General features: G+C 40.3%; 2 protein-coding genes across 2 annotated transcripts; both read left to right on the forward strand.

Moving 5' to 3' along the window:
• The first annotated feature begins 569 nt into the window (after positions 1-569).
• Positions 570-11,870, forward strand: prr14 (proline rich 14). Its single transcript, XM_069676349.1, has 11 exons — positions 570-628; positions 1,656-1,684; positions 1,778-1,949; positions 2,597-2,741; positions 2,829-2,894; positions 4,568-4,608; positions 4,785-7,616; positions 7,708-7,849; positions 8,245-8,354; positions 8,796-8,864; positions 10,182-11,870. Exons 3-11 carry the CDS (start codon positions 1,807-1,809, stop codon positions 10,471-10,473), a joined length of 3,840 nt encoding a protein of 1,279 aa, XP_069532450.1. The 5' UTR covers positions 570-628; positions 1,656-1,684; positions 1,778-1,806; the 3' UTR covers positions 10,474-11,870.
• A 5,105-nt stretch (positions 11,871-16,975) lies between these two features.
• On the forward strand, positions 16,976-20,030 carry rusf1 (RUS family member 1). The gene is made up of 14 exons (XM_069676182.1): positions 16,976-17,264; positions 17,357-17,434; positions 17,675-17,789; positions 17,869-17,914; positions 18,059-18,091; positions 18,171-18,276; positions 18,521-18,622; positions 18,752-18,822; positions 18,935-19,119; positions 19,205-19,262; positions 19,348-19,412; positions 19,505-19,618; positions 19,709-19,774; positions 19,867-20,030. Exons 1-14 carry the CDS (start codon positions 17,115-17,117, stop codon positions 19,950-19,952), a joined length of 1,275 nt encoding a protein of 424 aa, XP_069532283.1. The 5' UTR covers positions 16,976-17,114; the 3' UTR covers positions 19,953-20,030.
• Positions 20,031-20,245: the final 215 nt, after the last annotated feature.

Here is a 20,245-nt window from a genome sequence, read left to right on the forward strand (position 1 = left end):
GTATCAGAAGTTACAAGATAAGGTGCAGCATTTTTCAAGTAAAATGTATTCTCACATAGAGGTGATCAACAGATAATGATTAGTTATTTCAATTAATCACCTTTTAACCAAACAAGTCTAACGTTAAATGGTTCAAGGAATTTGCTGCTTTTCATAAGCTTACATTTTTGTAAATTTGCATACATTTGTAAATATATATAATTTTATTTAATTATTTTTAACCCGCAATGTTTTAATTGGTGTTTCGTTTTAAGTTGGATACTGACTGGGTTTTTTCCTGAAATGAGAGGTCAAATTGATATTACAATGTCTACTAGTGATATTTAGGTCTATTGCGATACTAGGTCACTCGAGGACATAAAAGAAAACTGTATTTTTTCACGAACCATTTGGCTTCTCCATTGGCTGCCCTTCATCTACGACGCCTGAAGATCTCCTCTAATTGGTCAGATTTCACGAGGGCTTTCCGGGCGGAAAATGAACTCGTGCTGTGATTGGATGAACCGTCTGTCTGGTTCTTGGATTTGTAAAAACGGATACATCAACGAGTCGCTCTTGGGCGCCGTCCGGCATGCCTTGTTTACGGTGAGGTTGGAATACTACCCCGTGGTACAGCTAAACGTGCCAGGTAGGTTTTTTATCAAAAAAAAATGCTATTTAGCAATAATAACCGTATGCGACTAAAATACAGAATGGGGACATGCCCAGTTAACACATAGAAAACACTTAGCACGCTAGAGGAGATGACAGCTCCCGGGCTACGGCTATCACCTGGTTCAGAAACTGTGCCACACACTCGGAATATCGGCGTTAGCCAAATTCTTCAGTGCTGTGGGAGTTGCAATACAGCTCTGCTCAGATATGGCTTCAATGTTAAACTCGTATTGTTTTTATGGTAGTTAACCTTGATATGATAAACGGATAACGCCATCATACATACGCACACACAAGTTTTAATACGAGACAGTGTTCGTTCCAGCAAGTAGACATTACTCCTTTGATCAAACCTTCGCTTCGATTTGATTGAAAAAATTACTAAAATCCCTTGGTTTTCAATAAGCTATATAGCCGGGTATATTTTCATTTATCGATACAGCTTAGCTAGCTTTGAAGGCAAGGTTATTAAATGAAGCCAACCTTTCGTTATTGGATGATGTTATCTTTGCGATATTGACTACAAAGGCCCTTTCTTGATTTACATACTCTTTTCATTGTTAAATAATGATTTGGGGTTAGGTTTAGAACACAAATTAGGGTTAAAAAACACAATTTGCACAACAAACCAGTATGTGATTTTCTCTAGTGGTACAAAACGGAACTAATTAAATGTAAGCACTCCAGTTTAATTAGTTCCCATTTCACAATAATGAAGAAAATTAAATATTGGTTGAGCAACAAGTACAAAAAAGATACGGCAATTTGATGCCTTTCTTTTTTTTATGATCATAAACTGAATATCATAACACTGACTGCTGTTCAACAATAGAAGAATGAAAACTGTGTTTGGTATTGTTCACTTTCTTCTGTCCTTTTTTTATCAGTTGATATAATAAAAAAAAAAGGATTGTAATAGATGATGATAACAATAATTTATCGCAGGCGGAGTCATATGTGAATCCTTCATGATGAAATCCTTTTACTATTCTTAATTTCAGAATAAACTCCCATCCCAGAGACCAGAAAAGTAAGTGATGCCTAATTTTTGTAATCTGTTTTGAAGTACTTTCATATTGATATGATACCCTGCATGTTTTTTTTTCGTTGTTGTTATTTACAGAGAGACAAGGAGAGAAAGAGAGCAAGGGGATGTTGACTTATCCCTCTGACCCGCTCCCTCAGATAGTTTTTCCAATGGATGGAGATGCTCTTCCCCCAAACAGTTTTTGTAGTGCACCTCCCCACCGTGAACCTCCACCACCTCTCCTCCCCCTTTCCTCCACCGCTCCCAGGTATAGTTGTCCTTGCACCTTTTTGGTTTCTTTTGCTGTAGGTGTATTATCCCCTCCTTGCTTTTGACACTCTTTTTTTCTTTAGGACTGAATGATTTAGCACTTGTAGTTCTTAGGACTTTGCTGGTTTCTCTGTTGGAATATAACCTATACACTATTCATAGGGCATTTACATCTCTCCAATACACTGGTCTCCACACCTATCCTGAAACATAACAAAACACTTAAGTCTATCAAACCTGCGCTGTAAAAAGTCTGTAGCATATGTTTTCAGAATCACACGTTCCAAAAGCAGGTGGCAGGTCACCAACAAGTCACACACAATTCTTTGTAACTTTGCAGGCTGCAGTAACACATACTTGTTGTGGGTTTTTTGTGCTCTCTGCAGCTGGTGTCTGCACTCAGCAAAAGATTATTTATGAGGTCAAAGAAGCACCACTGTGTTACTTTAATATAGCAGTACTAGCATTTTCACTAGGCGTATCTTAACAATTTAAATAAGGACCTTTGGTGTTTGGATCATGTATCTTGTAAAAAGAAAGGCTACCATTTTCATCCATCCCCAATACAGATGCTTTTATTGAGCAGACTTCCCCTCTATAATGCAGCATTTTGGCTACAATGACCTATTTTTGAAACATTCACAGCTGTGCAAATGATGGAAACTCTGGACACAGAAGGAGTGGTCGTATTCAAGCACAAACTCCTAAAAAGAAGAGCAGCGAAGCGTTGCAGAGACCATCCAGACAGAATCAGTCGCCCCCAAGGAGACAAGGGGACGCTGGGAGCATGGTAGGAGTTTAACCTAAATCTTAGATCTCTTCCACAAACACGTTAGTCAATGCTCATGCCAAGCCAATGTACCTCTCTAATTTGTAGGTACAAGTGTCCCACTCCGAGCAGCCAAGAGTTGAGAGCACACATGGACATGAGAAACAAAACAAGGTCAGTGTTTTTCTTTTCTCGCTTTGGATGTTCGTACGCTAAACCCTCTCTGTGTCTCTGTCGGTCCCTCTGTCCCCATCATGTAGTCTGTCTGCATGCCCTTGATGGTATTTTCCATGTCATACAGCTTTCAGTGTCTAATCTGTCGCAGCAGCTTTACTGTAGGTCTGTGTGTGTCAACATTGGAGACCTGTACAGTGAACAGGGTGTGAGGGTTAATTGAGAGACTTAATCCTCCTTCACGGTCTGCTGCATCCGACACAGACAAGCAAGCGTGTGTCTAATATGACCCACTAATGTGCAGACCATAGATGGTACAGTATGCAGTTCATCTTTATTGTCCTCTGTCCCATGTCTTGAGACACTGAAGAGGTGAGCAGTGTTTATGAACCAAGACAAAAGCCACTCATTTACAACTCCCTCAGTCAATGACCACATTTTATACGCCTTTTATTATAGCCATATATTTTGACTTTTAAGTGCATTTTAAGTTGTTTTCTACTGTATACTGAAAGTCTAAAAATATTTGCCCTTTTTCATGCATCATGCAAGTAAGTGAAGTTGTGCCAGAAATCTCTACGGTGCTTCTGGCAAAATTAACATCAAAGTTTTATCAAGTGTTAAATTTGCCTAATAAAACAGTTTTGCCAGTTGGTTGGTTAGTGGATTGGAACAGCTCAGATAAGGGTTGTTAAAGTACCAATACATAATTTTCAATACTTTCTCTATACTTTTTTGCTGTCACCACGAGTTTGAAACGAAACAATCTCCGTTAATTTCTTTCCTGACGGTATCAAAAAATGCAGAATGTTTGAGGAGCGATGGTCAAGCAACCTAGAACGTAGCCCCTTTTACACTGGCAGTTCAAGCAGGATTATTAACCCCCTGTTACGTTGCGTCTTAAATATAAAACGCACAGAGGCGTAATGGTGGGCCGTGGGTCGTTCCGCCTCTGAGCCGGCAGCGGAGGTAGTAACAGAGGCGAAATGGCGTCAGTGTAAACAACGGAGCCGGCAGGGCTGAACAATGCCGCCTGTGTATCTGAAGCGCAAGCTGTTTGTTTACACCTCGCACACGTTTTGCTTCCGCAATGCCGGAACGCTGTGTGAAAAGGCACACTGACATGGGTTTACGCCGGCATTGCTTGGTTCAATGTAAAATGGCAAAGGCGGCATGACGGCGGAGCTTCGTTACAACCCTGTGGCAGAAATGTAGTGTAAACATGGCTATTGAGTGAAGAGAGCAAGCTTTTTCTTTTTCTAGTTTTTCCTTTTGTTTCACATTGGACATGCTCTGAAAATAAATGTACACTTAAATACCTCTGCGTAATTTAAGTAACTTTAGTACCTCTGTCCTTTTGTTAAGATCAGTTTTTCGGCTTTTGCCTTTTTTTGAAAGGATAGATGAAGAGAGACAGGAAGTGTGGGGAGTGTAGGGTGGGGGATGATGTGCACCAAATGATCAGCAGACGGGGAGTCGAACCTGCGATCAGTGCTTTGAGGACTGTAGTCTCTGTACATGGGGCGCCCGCTCTACCTCTAACCAGCGCCCCTGCAGATCGTCTTTTATGTTGTATTATGTTTTTCATGTGAATGGAGATGTTACTTTATCAGTGCTCAGTCAAACACTGCATAGTGGTCCTAAAACACCTGTAAAATTCTTTTACATTGCAGGAACTATTTGATTTCAGCATTGCAGCAGAGTGGCAAAATAAGTAAGTAGTGTTATTATAATATGTCTCAGATTCTGTGTGCATGATAGTCATTTAGCCTAGTTAATGTGGAAGTATTGACTTAGACACTCTATGTAGAAGGACTGCTCAAACACACTATTATTGCATTATAGCATGATAACAGTGTTTCTGCTTTCCTGCATCTGTTTTTATTAAAGGCAAAAGGACCAGAGATGTTCACAAAAGAAACCAAATGTCCCTGCTGCAGAAAATATAGTAGAGCAGTTTGCTGATAGTACCACACACAATCTTGACGGCACTGAATTCCCCATGGATTCATGCGGCGGATTGGCTGTCGGACACAGTGTTGAAAATACATCCATCCCGAAAGGATGGGTGATCGGCCCTTTGTTCCAGTCACTCAAGTCAAAGATGGCCAGTTTCACAGAGATCGTCATGAGTCCTGTGAAACTCTTCCGAGCCAACAGTCCTCCTCCGTCCACAGACCATCCCGACAAATTCGATGAGTGTGAGCTACAGGCTGGCGGGACGTCAGATGTTGAACTCTCAGAGCCGAGTGATATGTTCCATCCAGTAGCACAAAGCGAGAATGGGAATCGGGGCGCTAGTGAAGAAGAAGTTGCACAAAAGGCAAAAACTGCTCAGTATTCTAAAAAGTTATTGTTTGATGTGGAGATGTCAACACCCGGGTTTGAACCGGCAGATGAATGTGCGATGACACAGGAGGAAAGAAGCTCAACCAACTCTGTGCCTTTGCAACACAGTCCTTTACCCTGTTCTGAGGAAGTTTCAGATTCTGTTGGGTCCTCTGTACTTTTAAATCCCCCTGTCAATGTAAGTGCCTCACACCAATCCGAGTTAAAGATATCCACATCTATGGAGGACCAGAAACTGGCTGTCCGACTGAAACCACTGCCTAGGAAGTGTACAGGAATTAGAAGGAAAATTACCTCAAAGACTTTGACATCTGAAGTCAAAAAAGAGTCTGACCCAGAGGTTATTGATGAGCACTTTGATTTAGTAAAATCATATAACGAAACAACACAGTCATTAACATCTTCAGGCTGTTCTGACAAGGACCTTCCTCACCTTGATGGTGATGATGATGGAGGGAAAATAGAAAGTTGTAAGTTGGTTCGTCCTAACCTCCGGAATAACTTGAACAACAGCGTCAAAGGAAGGAAACTAAAGACTGCTTTGGACACGCAGCAGCTGGACTCTGAAACATCTTCAGCTGCCGGTCTTGGAAGAGCAAAGAGGGAGCGGAAACTAAACTGTCATTCTCAGGACATTGTGAAGAGGAAAAGATTGACTGATGATAAATGTACAGAGAAACAAGAGTTATTAAACGTGGCTTCAGATGGTGGCATAATGACCGTTGTTTTGCCAGACACCACTGTGGATGCGGAAGAAACGCTAAAGCCTGCTAGAAAAAGACCTGCTGTTTCAACAAGAGCAAATAAGAAAGTAAAAGAGGCACAACAAATGCTTGCTGCAGTAAATGAAGAAGGGTTGAACACGGAGACTGAAACCTCCTCGGATGTGATGTCTGTTTGCTCACTGGATAAAAGCAGTGGTGTGGCAGAGAGCACCCAAAAGGGCAGCAGCAGCAGCAGCAAGGGGAAGCCCTCTGTTTCACGCAAAAGAGTGAAGACGAGAACAGATCTTGGGAAATCAGATGGAAACATTGATAACATGGATCTGGAAACTACAGTGGCTATCAGCCAACCCAAGCAGGAAGCGCTGTCAGAAGTCCTTGTCCGTCCTGATATAAAGCAGATCCAGAGCACGAGCAGGTGCAGGAATATAAACAAGCAACCACTGAAGAGGAAATCGCCAAACCAAGCGTGTTCAACCTCAGAATCAGACAGCACTCCAGTTTCTGCCTCATCATCAGCACTAGCAGCCGAGCCATTAGAACTCACACCCACAGATTTTAATGACTCTCCGCACGGTCAGAAAGAGGAGGGAAGGAAAGTGGAGCCAAACCAGCCGTCCAAGAGACTCAAAAAGGCTTTAAGAGGTGCTGTTAAATTATCTGCGTCTGGTGGGAATGACGAGACAAAGCAACATATCCCTAACGCTCATTTGATAACCAAAGAAAACCACTCTGAAGAAGGCAAAAGTAAAATGTCTGTGGACCCTGTGTATTTTGAGATGACACCTTTTGAAAGTCAACCTGATCCTCCACTTTCCCAACCGTTAGACTGTTATGTACAACTAGATAAAATAGATGAGGAACAAATGAATACTGCTTCTGTGATAGATGAAGTGTTTCCTGCAGATGCTGAAGCCAGTATACAAAAAAGCATGAATGTCTCTGGGCTAAGGTCTACTGCGAGAGGGGCTAACATTAGGCCCAGGAGAGCAGATAAACAAAGGAGAAAATGCCGGGTTTTGCATAGCAGGACACGTAAAGGTGCAGACGTGACAACCTCCGTCACTATGGACGACGTAGACCTGGCTACACGTTCATCAAAGACCGGCTCTTCGAGAAGCCTGTTACGCAGCTACTCTTGCCCGGAGATCCCTTCGCTCCGTCACCATGACACGCCCTGGACTTCCTCTCTGCATTCACCACATCACAGCAGGATTCACATACTTAATCAGCATCAATCGTCCTACTCGCCCTTTGTCCATCACGCCCACAAATCCCAGCGACGGGCTCGTCGACACACAGTCTGCAGTCTGGAGGTGGAGAGGGAGATCGCCCCTCTCTGTCTCCGTAAAGAGGTGTACCCATCCAGAAGATCTGTCCCGTACAACAGCTCCACCCAACACCTGTCTCCCAGTAATGCACTTTCTCCCACCACTTCCCTCACAGCCCTTGCTTCCTGTTTCCTCTCAAGCCCCCTGGCTTTCCTCTCTAAGAAGGTTGACAGCAGACCTGCCGTGAGCCCCAGCACTTCAAGTCATGCTTCCTCTCCCACCGCCTCTTCAGTTTACCCACTGAGCCCCTCCACATGGCGCCTTCCAGGATTCTTCCAAAGAACTGACTCCTCTGGTGGTGCCTTGGACTCTTGCAGCAGGTAAAACCTGTAATAAGATGTTTCATGATAATATCAATGATGCATAAATGTTTTAGCGCCTTTCTGATTGCAACTCTTGGCTTCTCTGCAGTGGGAACCCCTTGGAGTGTGAAATTGAGAGGAGACAGCAGAGTGAAGAAGAGGATGATGGCGAGGACACAAGCTCATCCAGTCATGAGTTTGAAGATGTGGTGCTGAGAGAGGAAAAGTCTTTGTCTGATTCTGAAATCAAGGTATGCATTACTTTACATTACGAGTGTAATGACCATGTGTTTTGGGACTTTTTTATCAGACCAAAGTTGATAAACAAGAGAGACACTGGTATTTGTCATTATGATATGTATATGTAACATGTGGTTGTCTTAATATACACTACATTGCCTGTTTGGTAGGTAGATAACCCCCAACCTATTCTACTACAACAGCTGTACAACACATCCCTCTTTTAAACAGTCATTCTGTTAGAGCTGATATCGATACATGGATGTACTTTATTGACAAATCTATTTATATGGTTGTGACCTTGGAGAAAGTCTGCATTGTTGTTTTTTAGCCTTTTGTCACACAACATTTTGCAATGCTTCTAAAAGCATCAGGATACATGATATAATCTTTTTCGTCATCACAGGTGGTGCAGAAGCTCGAGGAACGAGGGAAGGTGTCGTCTATTAGAATTCGGAAAACTTTACCCAAACCTCAGAACAACCTCACACCTATGGGCCTGCCCAAACCCATCAGGTAAACACCCACTGTACATGACTAAGAGTCACAATGCACTCTATACCATTTAAACTGTATTAGTGACAAAGGACTACCAACCCAAAGGTGCACACATTATCTTTACTACTTTTAATTGCTGGCTTTAGCACTATGTAACATGCAAAGGTCTTTAAGGCCTCTATTGATGCAACCTTTAAACAGAAGAGCTTCTCTGCTGTCAAGTTTGTGCCTTCAAAGTCAAACACATGTAATACTGTAAATGTGAAACACTCTCTGAAGTCACTCTTCTTGAGTGAAAGTAGGACAAATTCCACTGCGTCACATTCTGACATAAATCCATGTTCAATGGTTTTCAGTGGAGGGAAAGTGTCAATTGTCTGTGTGTTGACTATTGAACGCTCTCTGATCAATATTCAGACTGATTGCAACAACATGTTTTTTCCATATGTTCCACAACAGGCTGAAAAAGAAGGAGTTTAGTTTGGAGGAAATTTACACCAATAAGAACTTCAGCAAACCCCCTGAGAGGTAAGGTCAACCTACAATACTGATTTTAAATGCGTGTTAAATCAAAGACATGCTAGGTGTTTCAGAAAGGTTAGCAAGTCGCAAGTCTGTCTCACATTTCAAAGCAGACAGTCAGCATTAACTGCAGCTCCACCTCCTTTTCTCTTTGTAGACTTTGGAACATTTACACCAACTTAACCTATGGCTCTGTGATCTGTTTCTGGATATGTGGAGTTGCAGAATACATTTTTTAACAAGCCAGAGCTAGAATAATGAGTTAGACATTCAATAAATGTATATAAAACCTGTTAAACTCAAAATCAAAGACAGGAGAAACCTTATAGCCACACTGTAGCGTGTAACATGAAAAATGCTATGTCAAAATTCCATACTACATACTAATCGTATACAGTTTATACTTTGTCTTTACTGTATACTGTTTTTACTGTCAGTATTTAGAGCTAAAAAATTGAATGTATCATTATTTCCCAACCATGAGCAGCTTATTCCTCTATGCACTTCATATGGGACTGTTTTTGGGCTACTTTATTATGTCACTTTTCCAGTTTGAGGCACATTCTCAAAACCTGCAGTATGCAGTATGGATTTGAAACGGCTACAGATTTACTGTCAGATTGTCACTTGTTGGACCAGAGGGTGGCACCAGAGATAACACCATGCTGTTAATTAAAACAACAGCCTCAGCTGATATTTAGGGTTCTGCAGCCAACTGCACCAGCTGTCTGTAAGTTCAAACTTAGCCCATATATGTAGCGTAATTACTGCCACTTTTTACTGCAATTTATGCATAACAAAAGTATTTGTGGTTGCACCACAGTGAAAAGTTTCAACATAACTCTGAGTTACAAGTGCACAATAACAAGTGTCAAGAGAGTTGGTGTAAATCATCCAAAACCCACTTAAGTAACTGTTTTTCTGCCAAAGACATTTTTTGCCACGGTTATAAACTACAGACCTAATTTATTGGGATATTTCAAAACCTGTTTAGCTTATCATGCTGTGCTAAGATGCTAAGTAGCTAATGCACCAGTAACCATAAAGATGGAACTCTATCTTCTCCACTTCTCTTAGTTATTACTTTACCTTCAATCTAGATACATTATGCCCCAAGTAATCCAGATGGAACTAAAGGGAGTAGCTGTACTAAGCCTCTATTGTTGACTTTATAACACAAGTCAGGAGAGAACTTACTCATAGCTGGTGCAACCCATACTCTGTATTTTGAATGAGAAGGTGGCATCAATAGTGCATCGATACTCATTAAAGTTTTAACTTCCTGAACTCGCCTATTAATGGAATTCTTTCCTCATATTTCAGCCGGCTGGAGACCATATTCGAGGTGCCTCTCAACCGCCGCAATGGCTCCGAGTCCTGGTTTGGTCAGAGGCGTCTCAAACGATTCCTGGAGTTCCTGGAGGTCGGCGAGGTCAGAAAACCAAAGAAGCCCCTCGTCGGTGTTGGAAAGGCAGGTAATCCGACTTCCAGGACACGACGAGGGGGCTTCCCTAAGGACGAACCGTCCCTCAGCGCGCAGGACGTGGACTCGCTTCTCTGTGCCAAGCTCGAGCAGCTGAATTTGTGGTTGATGGACGATCAGAGAGACAGCTGACAGATTTCTATTAAATGCTGATTGTTTGGCAGCTGTTTAAAACACACTGCAAAGCTGTTTATATGATTATTTCCAACATAAAGATTCGCGTGAGTCTCCAGCTCTTCTGTCAGCACAAACTGTATAACTGTTGTGGTGACAAGTTCTCATACTGTAGCATCTGTAGCTTGCAAGTTGAAGAAACACATCATAGCGCCACATATTTCCTCATAGACGTTGGTCGCTAAATTAGTGGTTAAAATACATTACATGGTGAGTCGCTTTTTTGACATCGCTGCCTTCAAACCTCAAACCTTTGCCGTCCGTTATTCCCCCGGCCATTCTCTATCTCCGATAAGTGAAACCACTTAGAAATAGAAGTTGATTTAACACCTTTACAGTATGATTGTAGTTATGCTCCTTTTTTTTGTATCAAAGTCTGCACAATCTCTCTGGTGAGTGATTATAGGTTTTGTCCTCTCATAATATTTTAATACTGGTTTTTCATTTGCACTGTCTTGCTTGCTTGCAGCATCGTAAGTTATTTTGAAAAGGCAGCTATTTTTTATGAAATGCAGAATAAATCTTTTAAACATGCCGGCCAGAGATTTGTATTCGCTGCAACCAATTTTAAAACCAAGTTTCTGTCCGTGGTTTTTAAGTGTATGCAAGCCGCATGGACTCATTGTACTCCGCTCAGGGCGAACCCTGTCTAATAATCAACTCTTTGTGTTTGTGTTTTTATCTCGGCTGAAGAGGTTTTTGTTGTTTCGATGCAGCACTCCTGAGAGCATTTCTAATCAGGAGTCCACTGCCTGTTGGGTTTTTATTACATGTGGTTCTCTTTGTTGTTAATTCTTGACAAACTGCCTAAGTAAGATTTTTCAGGTTGCCTTAACTGTTAACTGTTTTTACATAGATGTTTTGTAGGCGTTATTGTCGCTGTTTTTATGAGGGCATGTCAAGATGCTTCAAACAACTCAGAGCACAAGCGTTTTGTTATAAAATTGTCTGTTTATATGTCTGTATAAAAGTACAACATATTGATACATTTGACGTTAATAAAGCTAATATGGTAACAATGCAATAATTTGCGTGCAAACACGTTGGCAACAGGAGCAGGATCTCGTCATGTTGTGATGAAGCACTGCCATGCCGTTTTGTTTCCAGTAAAGACCCAATCCTCTGATTACGTTCATGTCGATACTTTCTAGACTGACAGTTATTTATTAACTTTTGCATTTAAGGTGGGAACATATCAAGGATGGGGTCCTTACTGGGGAATCACAGTTCTGATCTTTTAATATATAATGTAAATGTCCTGCAGTGTCACATCTCCAACTATAGGTAATGCTGGATTTTATATGGTCATTTACATTTTGAGTTGTTCATATGTTCATACATTGTTAAATAAATATTACAGCATATAAAAAACATGTAATAGTTGTACATTTTTTACGCCCTTTTAAAGCTTCTTGTTTATGAAACCATGGTTGCGAAGTATAAAAGTGTAAACTGGGGCAGCAGCATTTCAGCGCACTTTCCGTGCTTTGTGTAACTCCCAGTTTCTTCATGTCTTTGTAGCATTTAATCCTTGATAACTGGCTTCCTACTGTCCGCTGTCGGTGTCCCTTCACAGCCAATATCAGAGGAGCCGCTCCACGAGACTTCTTCTGCCATCAGTCGAGCAGGGTGAGGACATATGAAACCAGCGCCATCAGAATTGGAATGGCAGCTAGAATGAAAACCCAAATAGCGATGGACATGACGCCATATTTTTTCGCCTTCCGTGAAAACTTTGCAGCGTCCGCATCATTTTGCGTCGTCTCAGCCTGTTGATGTTCAGAAAAGACAACATTTTGTATTAAGGGTTAAATCATCAAAAGTAGGAAGTAATGAAACTAAAACTACTGACATAGGCAATAATAGAAGTTTAGTGTATGTCTGCGATTCTTAGCACACTTTTTAAGCCTTGTGTTTTTTTGACATTAGCTGTATTTCTTCTTTGTTTGGCTGCCACAGCCTTAACTGGTTTATGTGTAAAAACATTCCCATTTCCTGTCTAAAATTTGGATCTTTTTAAACCCCCAATGTGGAAAAGTCTTGAAGTGATTACCTCACAAGTCTTATTTGATTTAAATCACAAAATAGGGAAATTGCCATGTATGTTGCCTTTGCCTTTTATGTTATTTTAGCTTGGCAGGATTAAATGTATTCTACAATCCTTGTTCACAAAATGTGTTAACTTACAAAGAGATGTCCTGTTTTAGAATTTTAACAGAGGAGTGCTTTAAAAAAGAATCCGTCAAAAACAATTCCAGGTACAAAACATGATGAAGATCCTTTGCAATCAACCGTGTTTTACAGCTTGAGCCTTTGAAAGGTTCAAATATCAGCTGCAGTTTAGCAAGTAATTACATTCTGTTCCATCACAAAGAGGAAATATTTCACTTTAAAGACTAAAACTTAAGAGTATTTATATTTTCTTGTCTGTTTCAGCTGAACTTTAGAGGTCATTTCACTCAATCACTTCACTTACACTAAAATGACTTTAATAGGGATTTTTTTTTTTGCAGCTAGTGTGGACAGGAGGAAGTATTATATCAACTAATAATCATTTCAGCGTGCATTTTGGCATGTTGATGTTGTATTAAAGAGGGGGTATCATGCTGTGTCACATTTTAAGATATACAATGCTGGATGTCAACATTAAACATGGCTGAAGTTTCAAATCTGTAGGTAAAAGTATGTTGGAGTAATCCCCAGGCTCCTGTAAACACCGGGTTTCAGACAGTTTTTTCTACATGCTTGTGAGGTCACAAAGTGCAGCCTCAGCAGGCTTCGGAGAGCTAGTCAATCAGAAAAAGGTGCACAGAACGAGTTTTTTTAGCTATGAATTCTGCTAAGCTACTCCACATATATTATAGAGTGAAATATGAAGCCTGAAATTAGCATGATACCCCCGTTTTATTCAACAGAACCTATTTTTCCTGTCTTTATTTTCTCATGTCTGTGATTAGTTCACTGACACCATAAATTATTTCTTGTAAGTACGTTAACATTTGTCAAACTGTCAATTAGCTGCAGTTTAAAGCAATAAGAAGGAATGTGGAATGTGCAGCTCGAGGCTTTGACATTGTGACCGACAGGTGAGAAGACAATAAATACCTTGACTGAGTTTATCAGAGCCTTGATCCCAATGCAGGAGATCCCACAGATGATGCTGCAGATGGCTAGTTTCCTGTGGTGTCTGTCATCGCAGCAGGAGGAGGGGGAGACGCGTCTTCCGGTGCTGCCGCCTACTTGATGGCCATTGTCATTATTTTGTGCGTCACTTGACCCTGCGACCACATTCAGTGGCAACTCTTCATCCATACTTATACACGTCTGAGGAGAATCAGACATTTCTGCAAAACAAGAGGAGGTTTAGTAATCTGTACATGTCATGATTACGACACCCAGGGATGAGTAACGTGCAAGAGAGTGCTGTGAATCAAAGAACATGTTTATGGTCTGTCTGAGTGTCTGCTTTAGGGGATAACAACCTTATAGACTTGTTTGTTTTTAAGATAAAGCAACATTATAGGAACTGGTTGTGTGAAGGCTATCCCTGTCTAGGTAAATGTTAACTCTATTCAAATTTGTATACTTAACGCCCCCAGGCCTCAGAGAACATTTGTGTATTGTTTTTTAAGAATATTTCTCAGACACAACTGACAGATGAGTTACTTTATTTAATGCTGACTAAAGAATGTATTTAATCTCTTCTGCTCAATTTGTATTCCTGCTTTCGTTTTAGATATAATGAAGTGAGCTCCATTATGTCACAACGTCAGAGTCTTCCTCTTCCATTGAACTCTGATAACACTAAATAAGACTGGAAAAACCCTCCGTGCATTCTGATAAAACACTGCGGTACGCCATATTTTTGATGACTTCACATAAAAGTCCCAGAGAGTTATGGTTCTGTAGATGTTTCCCAGAGTAAAAAGCCTAAATTAACTTACATTTTTGTATTTATCTACAATCTTGATCTTCTTTTTTTTCTGACTGGCCAGCTGGTGCGTGCTGCTGCTTTGATTTACTGTAGATCAAAACACTATTGCATGTTCCCTAGTTGCCCTTTTGACCTTTGTTTACCTTGTATGAATAGTGCCCTCACTCACCTGTCACCCTGTTAGCCTTGGCAACACAATCCAAGCATAAAGAATTCAAAATAAATTTCCCTTACAAGTCATAACATGTTCTTCGGAGTATTAACACAGTATCTCCTCCCATGTGAGCATGGGAATATTTCTTCGATGGGTATTTCCAACATGAAAAAGAAAGTAGCATTCGTATGGTGTAACATGGGGAACAATGTCATGTGTTCCTTTTTAAACGATAGAAAAAAAGCTTGACAAACTTGTACGATCACACTTAAAAAAAAAGGCAAAACATCCCGCTTGGCTCTCACCGCGTTATGATGAAAGAAAGGGAGAAATGTAGCCTATCTAATCTCCGATTTGATCGCTGAGCGTCACAGCAGCATACTCTGCGCGTTTGTCACTTGAGAAAATACATCAGAAGGGATGTCATAACAATAGATTAATCATGTAATGTTGCGCAGAGCTGTGAATCATGTAGGAGAGACGTAATGATCTTGTTACTACATGCATATGTAGGAGTTACTTAATGATTGATAGCACAAAATGACTAGAAAAACGTAAAGGTGGTTCTCAAAAAGGGAGTGTAATTAATGTAAATAATGATAATGAAACAGATATAACACTGTAAACACAAATAAAACCCCTTTAAGCTTTAAATTCTTACAATAAGTACAAACCTGATCAATATTTTAAGGCTCCTCTTTCAGTCTCTTCAGTATACTCCTTCAGTGAATCAAGCAGCTTCTTGGTTTGTCTTAATGAGAAGGAAACAGGTGTTTTTTCTTCTTCTTCTTCTTCTTCTTCTTCCAGAATAAAGTTCCACTTTAAGGTGACAGTTCTTCGGTCGTCCTTTTTAGATATGGAAGTTTAAAGTTTTCCCACACGTGGTCATCCAAACACCACTCCTGTCATTGTAGTCAGAGACTAAAGACAACAGCTCGGAGGCCGCCCTGTCCCTGTGAAAGCTCAGAGCCTTATAAGTTGGCTGGGAGTGAAACTGCTGTGAAACCTCCACGCCCACTTACTGCTTTAGTCTTACCTCCCACACATACACTTGTCAAACCCTTCCTTCACTTGTTAGTTCTCATGTTCTCTTCCTTGTACTCGCAGATTAAGTCTTCCTCTCTTCTTCCTCTTGGACTCAGTTTCACATACTGTTAAGTGTTACAACCTTTCCCCTCACTTCTTTCCTACACTGCATTCCTGTGGACTTGGGAAAGGTGTGTCAGCACTTGTCTCGCCTTGGGGGTGAAACAGCCACAGATTCCAGTCGGCCTCCTTTTCTAAATTCATCCAGGACGAGAAAACAAATCTTTTTGCTTTCATTTCACTCAATCACGGCACCCACTCTTCAGACCCTGCTTTTCTAGTCTCCTACCACCCCGCTGCTCTATGACCCAGAGATAAGAAACATTTCCTCACCCTCGGCTCAACGATTGATGACTACCTGACTGCATTTTTTCAGAGCTGACGCCACTCTCTGTAAGCTCTGCCAGTCTCACACAGCTGGATGTTTCGTCTGTGGGAAAAAGAGCAGGGGAGGGTTCTACTGTGGCTTTTTATTGACGTTATTCTGCATTATGTACTGATAATTATTTGTCTCTGTTATAACAAAGAAAGACAGAAGGAATTGATTCTAAAGGAGCCATTAAGGCAAAATTTTATTTAGAAAATCTTGGTCAATAGGGATCTCTTACTTTCGTTATGATCTACTTTTTGTTTCACAGTAATAAAAACAGGCCCTGCCCTGTATGAGTTAACATCCGCTGCTGCTTCATTGTACTGATAAAGTTGGGAAATGGTCAGAGGATTGGTCAGAGGATTGGTCAGAGCGAGACCGGAGGGATTTTCTCTTTGTCTAAATGCATAGGTTCAAATCGGGTTCAGACTGTAATGGTCACATAATAGTACATTTGCTCAGTCGAGGATGACCTTTGTGTGCTTATTAGCAAATGTTAGCATGGTTATGTGCTTAACTGAGATGGTAAACACAATACTAGTTTATTCTATTTTATGATTTTTTTCTGTTTATTTTAATTATACTTATTCTTTTCTTATTACCACCTTGAGCTTCATGTATGTATGTGCATTTTGGTATCCCTATGCATATTTTATCTTAAAGACTCTTTAATGATTGCCATTTCTTCTAATATATTACTTTAATATTTCTGAAAATATGTATAGTTTGGTTGGTGTAGCCATTCAGGTTAATCGTTTCTCTTACAATAAATTCTACAGATATTGGTGCGTCTCTGTTTATGGGGGTTGGCACGTTGTTATCGAAGCCACGCCCTAAACTCCGAATCCTCCAATGAGGAACCACCATTCAGTGAGGGCGGAAAAAACACGGAAATGCCACAAAAAAAACCCAACAGGAGAGGACGACACGTAGGCTGTGTCCTGTTTTATGTTCTGCTGAGCCAATGTGCTTTAATTAATTACACCGAAGTGTGTTTCAGACTGCGGTATTGTTCCGTTTGTTAGTTTTCTCAGTTTTCACTCCTGACAGCCTTCATGGAGAAAGAAGCAGGGGTGATTCTGGCAACAGAGAGATATGGCAGTGCAGAGTCCTGGAAGTATTATGGAAAGGAGGGGGTGATGGAGAGGAGAAGAGATGGGGGTGAAGGGGAATCAAGAGGAAACTCTATTATTGGAGTCTTTAAAGTAAGGATTTGTATTTTTTCAATGCAGCAACATTGACTGACTGTTCATATTTTAATTCCTCCCCGGACTCATGTTTTATCTTTACGTTTCAGAGTGTCTTTCTGCCTCAAGGCTATCCAGAGAGTGTCAGTAACGACTACCTGCAGTACCAATTTTGGGATACTGTGCAGGTGCAGTTCATAATACACAATTACCATTAACATACATACATTAGTACATGTGCAATATGTTCAGTATGAGTGCGGTTATAATACATGCAATTATTCCTCTCAGCTACTTATGTTTTAATGTTTTTATGTTTTACCATAACATATTGTTTATTTTGTTTTATTTATGAATTGCTATTTTCATTTCTATTTTAGCTCAGTTATTTACTTGCAGCAACCACACACTCTCTCTCTCTTTCTCAGGCTTTCTCCAGCTCTCTGTCGGGGACTCTCGCCACTCAGGCCTCTCTCAAAGGTGTCGGAGTTGGAAACCAGGAGGCGACAGTAGCTGCAGCCACAGTCACCTGGTTACTGAGAGGTGACCCCTTAAAATAACCAAAACATTTACATTACTCTTTTATAATGAGTGTAGGTTGTAAACTAATCTTTCCGTACAGATGGGACAGGAATGTTGGGCAGAATCATCTTTGCTTGGCTGAAAGGGTAGGCTCATATCTTTTTCAGTCCAAACAAAGTATGGGGACCTTTAGAAGATGGATATTCTACATTTGTATCTTTTTATTTGCACTCCTATTCCGTTCATGAAAGTTTCTCTTCATGATCTGTTTCTCTGCGTCTTTATTTCAGGAGTAAACTGGACTCAGAGGCCAAAAAATGGAGGTATGTATTGTGCATGACGCTAAAGAAGGCATTCCCTGTAATAACCTATTGAAAGTTCTGTGTTTTAATTCCTTATCAGACTTTTTGCTGATGTCCTCAACGACATTGCCATGTTCATGGAAATACTGGCTCCATACTTTCCTCCGTTCTTCACCCTGATTGTGTGTACAGCTGGGATATTCAAGGTAAAAAAAAATGTAATCTGCTGTAATTAAAACTTAAAACTAAAGGGTTGTATTTAAAACCTGAGATGTTGGTGGCCATTCACAGATCTGGAACCTAAAGCAAACAAAATATGAAACTGTAATATACAATGCAGGCAAAATGTAATTGTTACTAAGCACTTCATAAACTTAAAGTTGTAGGGCTGCAAAGTGTCCATTGATAAATTTAAACTGCCTTTGTGCTTTTCTTTGTGTTTGTCACCAGTCCCTTGTTGGAGTGGCAGGTGGTGCAACCAGAGCTGCCCTGACTGTTCATCAGGCTCGCAGAGACAATATGGCTGACATCTCGGCCAAAGATGGCAGCCAGGTATGTTTGGGGATTTTTTTGTGACCATTGACTTACCATATTTTGTCATTTTTAGTATGGAGCGTATATACAAATTTAAACCTGACAGATGTTGCTGTGACAAATCTTTCTATCTTTTAAATTCCGCAGGAGACTTTGGTGAATCTGGCTGGACTGCTGATTAGTTTGATACTCATTCCCCTCGTCACTGATAATCCAATGTAAGTACCTTCATATAGAATATTAGATTACCATAAGAACCTTAAACAGTGACTTATTTGAAGAATCTTTTACATCAGCTCCCCCTTTCCTTTGTCTTTTTCTGCCCCTCAGACTGACTCTCAGCCTCTTCTTCCTCTTCACCGTCCTCCACCTCTTTGCCAACTACAAGGCTGTGCGTTCAGTTGTCATGGAAACCTTCAACGAGGCGCGGCTTTCGATCGTTCTGCAGCAGTACCTGATGGACAAACGGATCCTGAGTCCGCAAGAGGCTAATCAGAGAGAGCCAGTGTTCATTGGTCAGAGTCATACATTTGATGACAGCTTTATTCAGTTTCAGCCACAGTTATAATATGTTTATTCTTTTCTTCTGTTTGTCACCAGAGTTTAGGAAAACTGTGCCAGTCAAACTTGGAGTAAGGCTACATGAGGTTGTTCAAAGGTAATTTCACGTTTCATGTTTTGCTTATATGACAAAAAAATAAATACAGACAATAAAAGTTCAATATAATTTTCTTATTTTGCAGCCCAGATGAGCTTAATTTGGCTTTAAAGCAGAACAGCAGGCCTTACCTGTTAGGAGTACGAAATGGTATGTCATCTTCCATAACAAAAAAACCATGAGATTAAGAGGAATATAACATACTTTAACATGTTTTATTTAACTTATCTTCTTCCTCTCAGGTTGCATATGTGTTTGTTTGGGACCAGAAGCATCAGTACATGATGAAATCAGAGCCATGTGCCAAGCTGTTTGTCTCAGCAGCAAGTTGAGCCCTTCGACTTCAAGAGAACAAAGTGAGCCTTTACTTTAATTCATTTCTTACTTTAGGTTAATACAGATGCTGTCTCTCTTTTGCTAAATATGCACTTTTGTTTTTTTTAAAGGTCATTGGGAAATGGTGCATGAGAGTCACAAGCTGATGGACACCATTTTTAGTCAATTTCTCAAAGGTGCGTACATTCACAAAACTACAAATCACCATCTTTATCTTCTTCTTTGTAATTAAACAAAAGAAACATGGTGTTATTCGTGTAATTTCCAGGTGTGGAAGCAGCAGGATGGGACATAAAACGAACACTGCTGGACTGGGATGAGTGGAGAGTCGAGTGGAAAACAAAAAGCGACTGAGCTGGAACATCTGCAGCCATTTGAAATTCTTTATATTACATTTTTTCAATGCTAAATAAAATTGATATTTTTATGCAATGATTATTTGATTCAGTCTGTGTTCAAATTTAATATAATACAAGCAGAGAAAACAATCTAGGTTTATAAAGTTTTATTTTTCATTTTTAAAAATATATTATAAATTCAAAGCTGGCAGTTCACTTAGCAAATGTTATTAATTGAATGTTTCTCAACTTTTAGTTATACATTTATTTTACGTTTGCTTTTGTTTTATTACTTATACCTTCTTCTAT

This window comes from Semicossyphus pulcher, unplaced genomic scaffold, assembly GCF_022749685.1.
Source record: "Semicossyphus pulcher isolate SPU_LCO1_2020_fin unplaced genomic scaffold, fSemPul1.0.p SCAF_25, whole genome shotgun sequence".
Lineage (NCBI taxonomy): Eukaryota > Metazoa > Chordata > Actinopteri > Labriformes > Labridae > Semicossyphus > Semicossyphus pulcher.

What these genes read in the sequence shown, in the direction of transcription:
- prr14 (XM_069676349.1), top strand. Translation starts at nt 1,807, where the DNA reads ATGTTGACTTATCCCTCTGACCCGCTCCCTCAGATAGTTTTTCCAATG. An exon ending in CTTTCCTCCACCGCTCCCAG is followed by an intron (nt 1,950 to 2,596) that starts GTATAGTTGTCC and finishes AAACATTCACAG; the next exon opens with CTGTGCAAATGATGGAAACT. An exon ending in TTCAGCAAACCCCCTGAGAG is followed by an intron (nt 8,865 to 10,181) that starts GTAAGGTCAACC and finishes CTCATATTTCAG; the next exon opens with CCGGCTGGAGACCATATTCG.
- rusf1 (XM_069676182.1), top strand. Translation starts at nt 17,115, where the DNA reads ATGGAGAAAGAAGCAGGGGTGATTCTGGCAACAGAGAGATATGGCAGT. An exon ending in TCAGAGGCCAAAAAATGGAG is followed by an intron (nt 18,092 to 18,170) that starts GTATGTATTGTG and finishes ATTCCTTATCAG; the next exon opens with ACTTTTTGCTGATGTCCTCA. An exon ending in TTCGACTTCAAGAGAACAAA is followed by an intron (nt 19,619 to 19,708) that starts GTGAGCCTTTAC and finishes TTTTTTTTAAAG; the next exon opens with GTCATTGGGAAATGGTGCAT.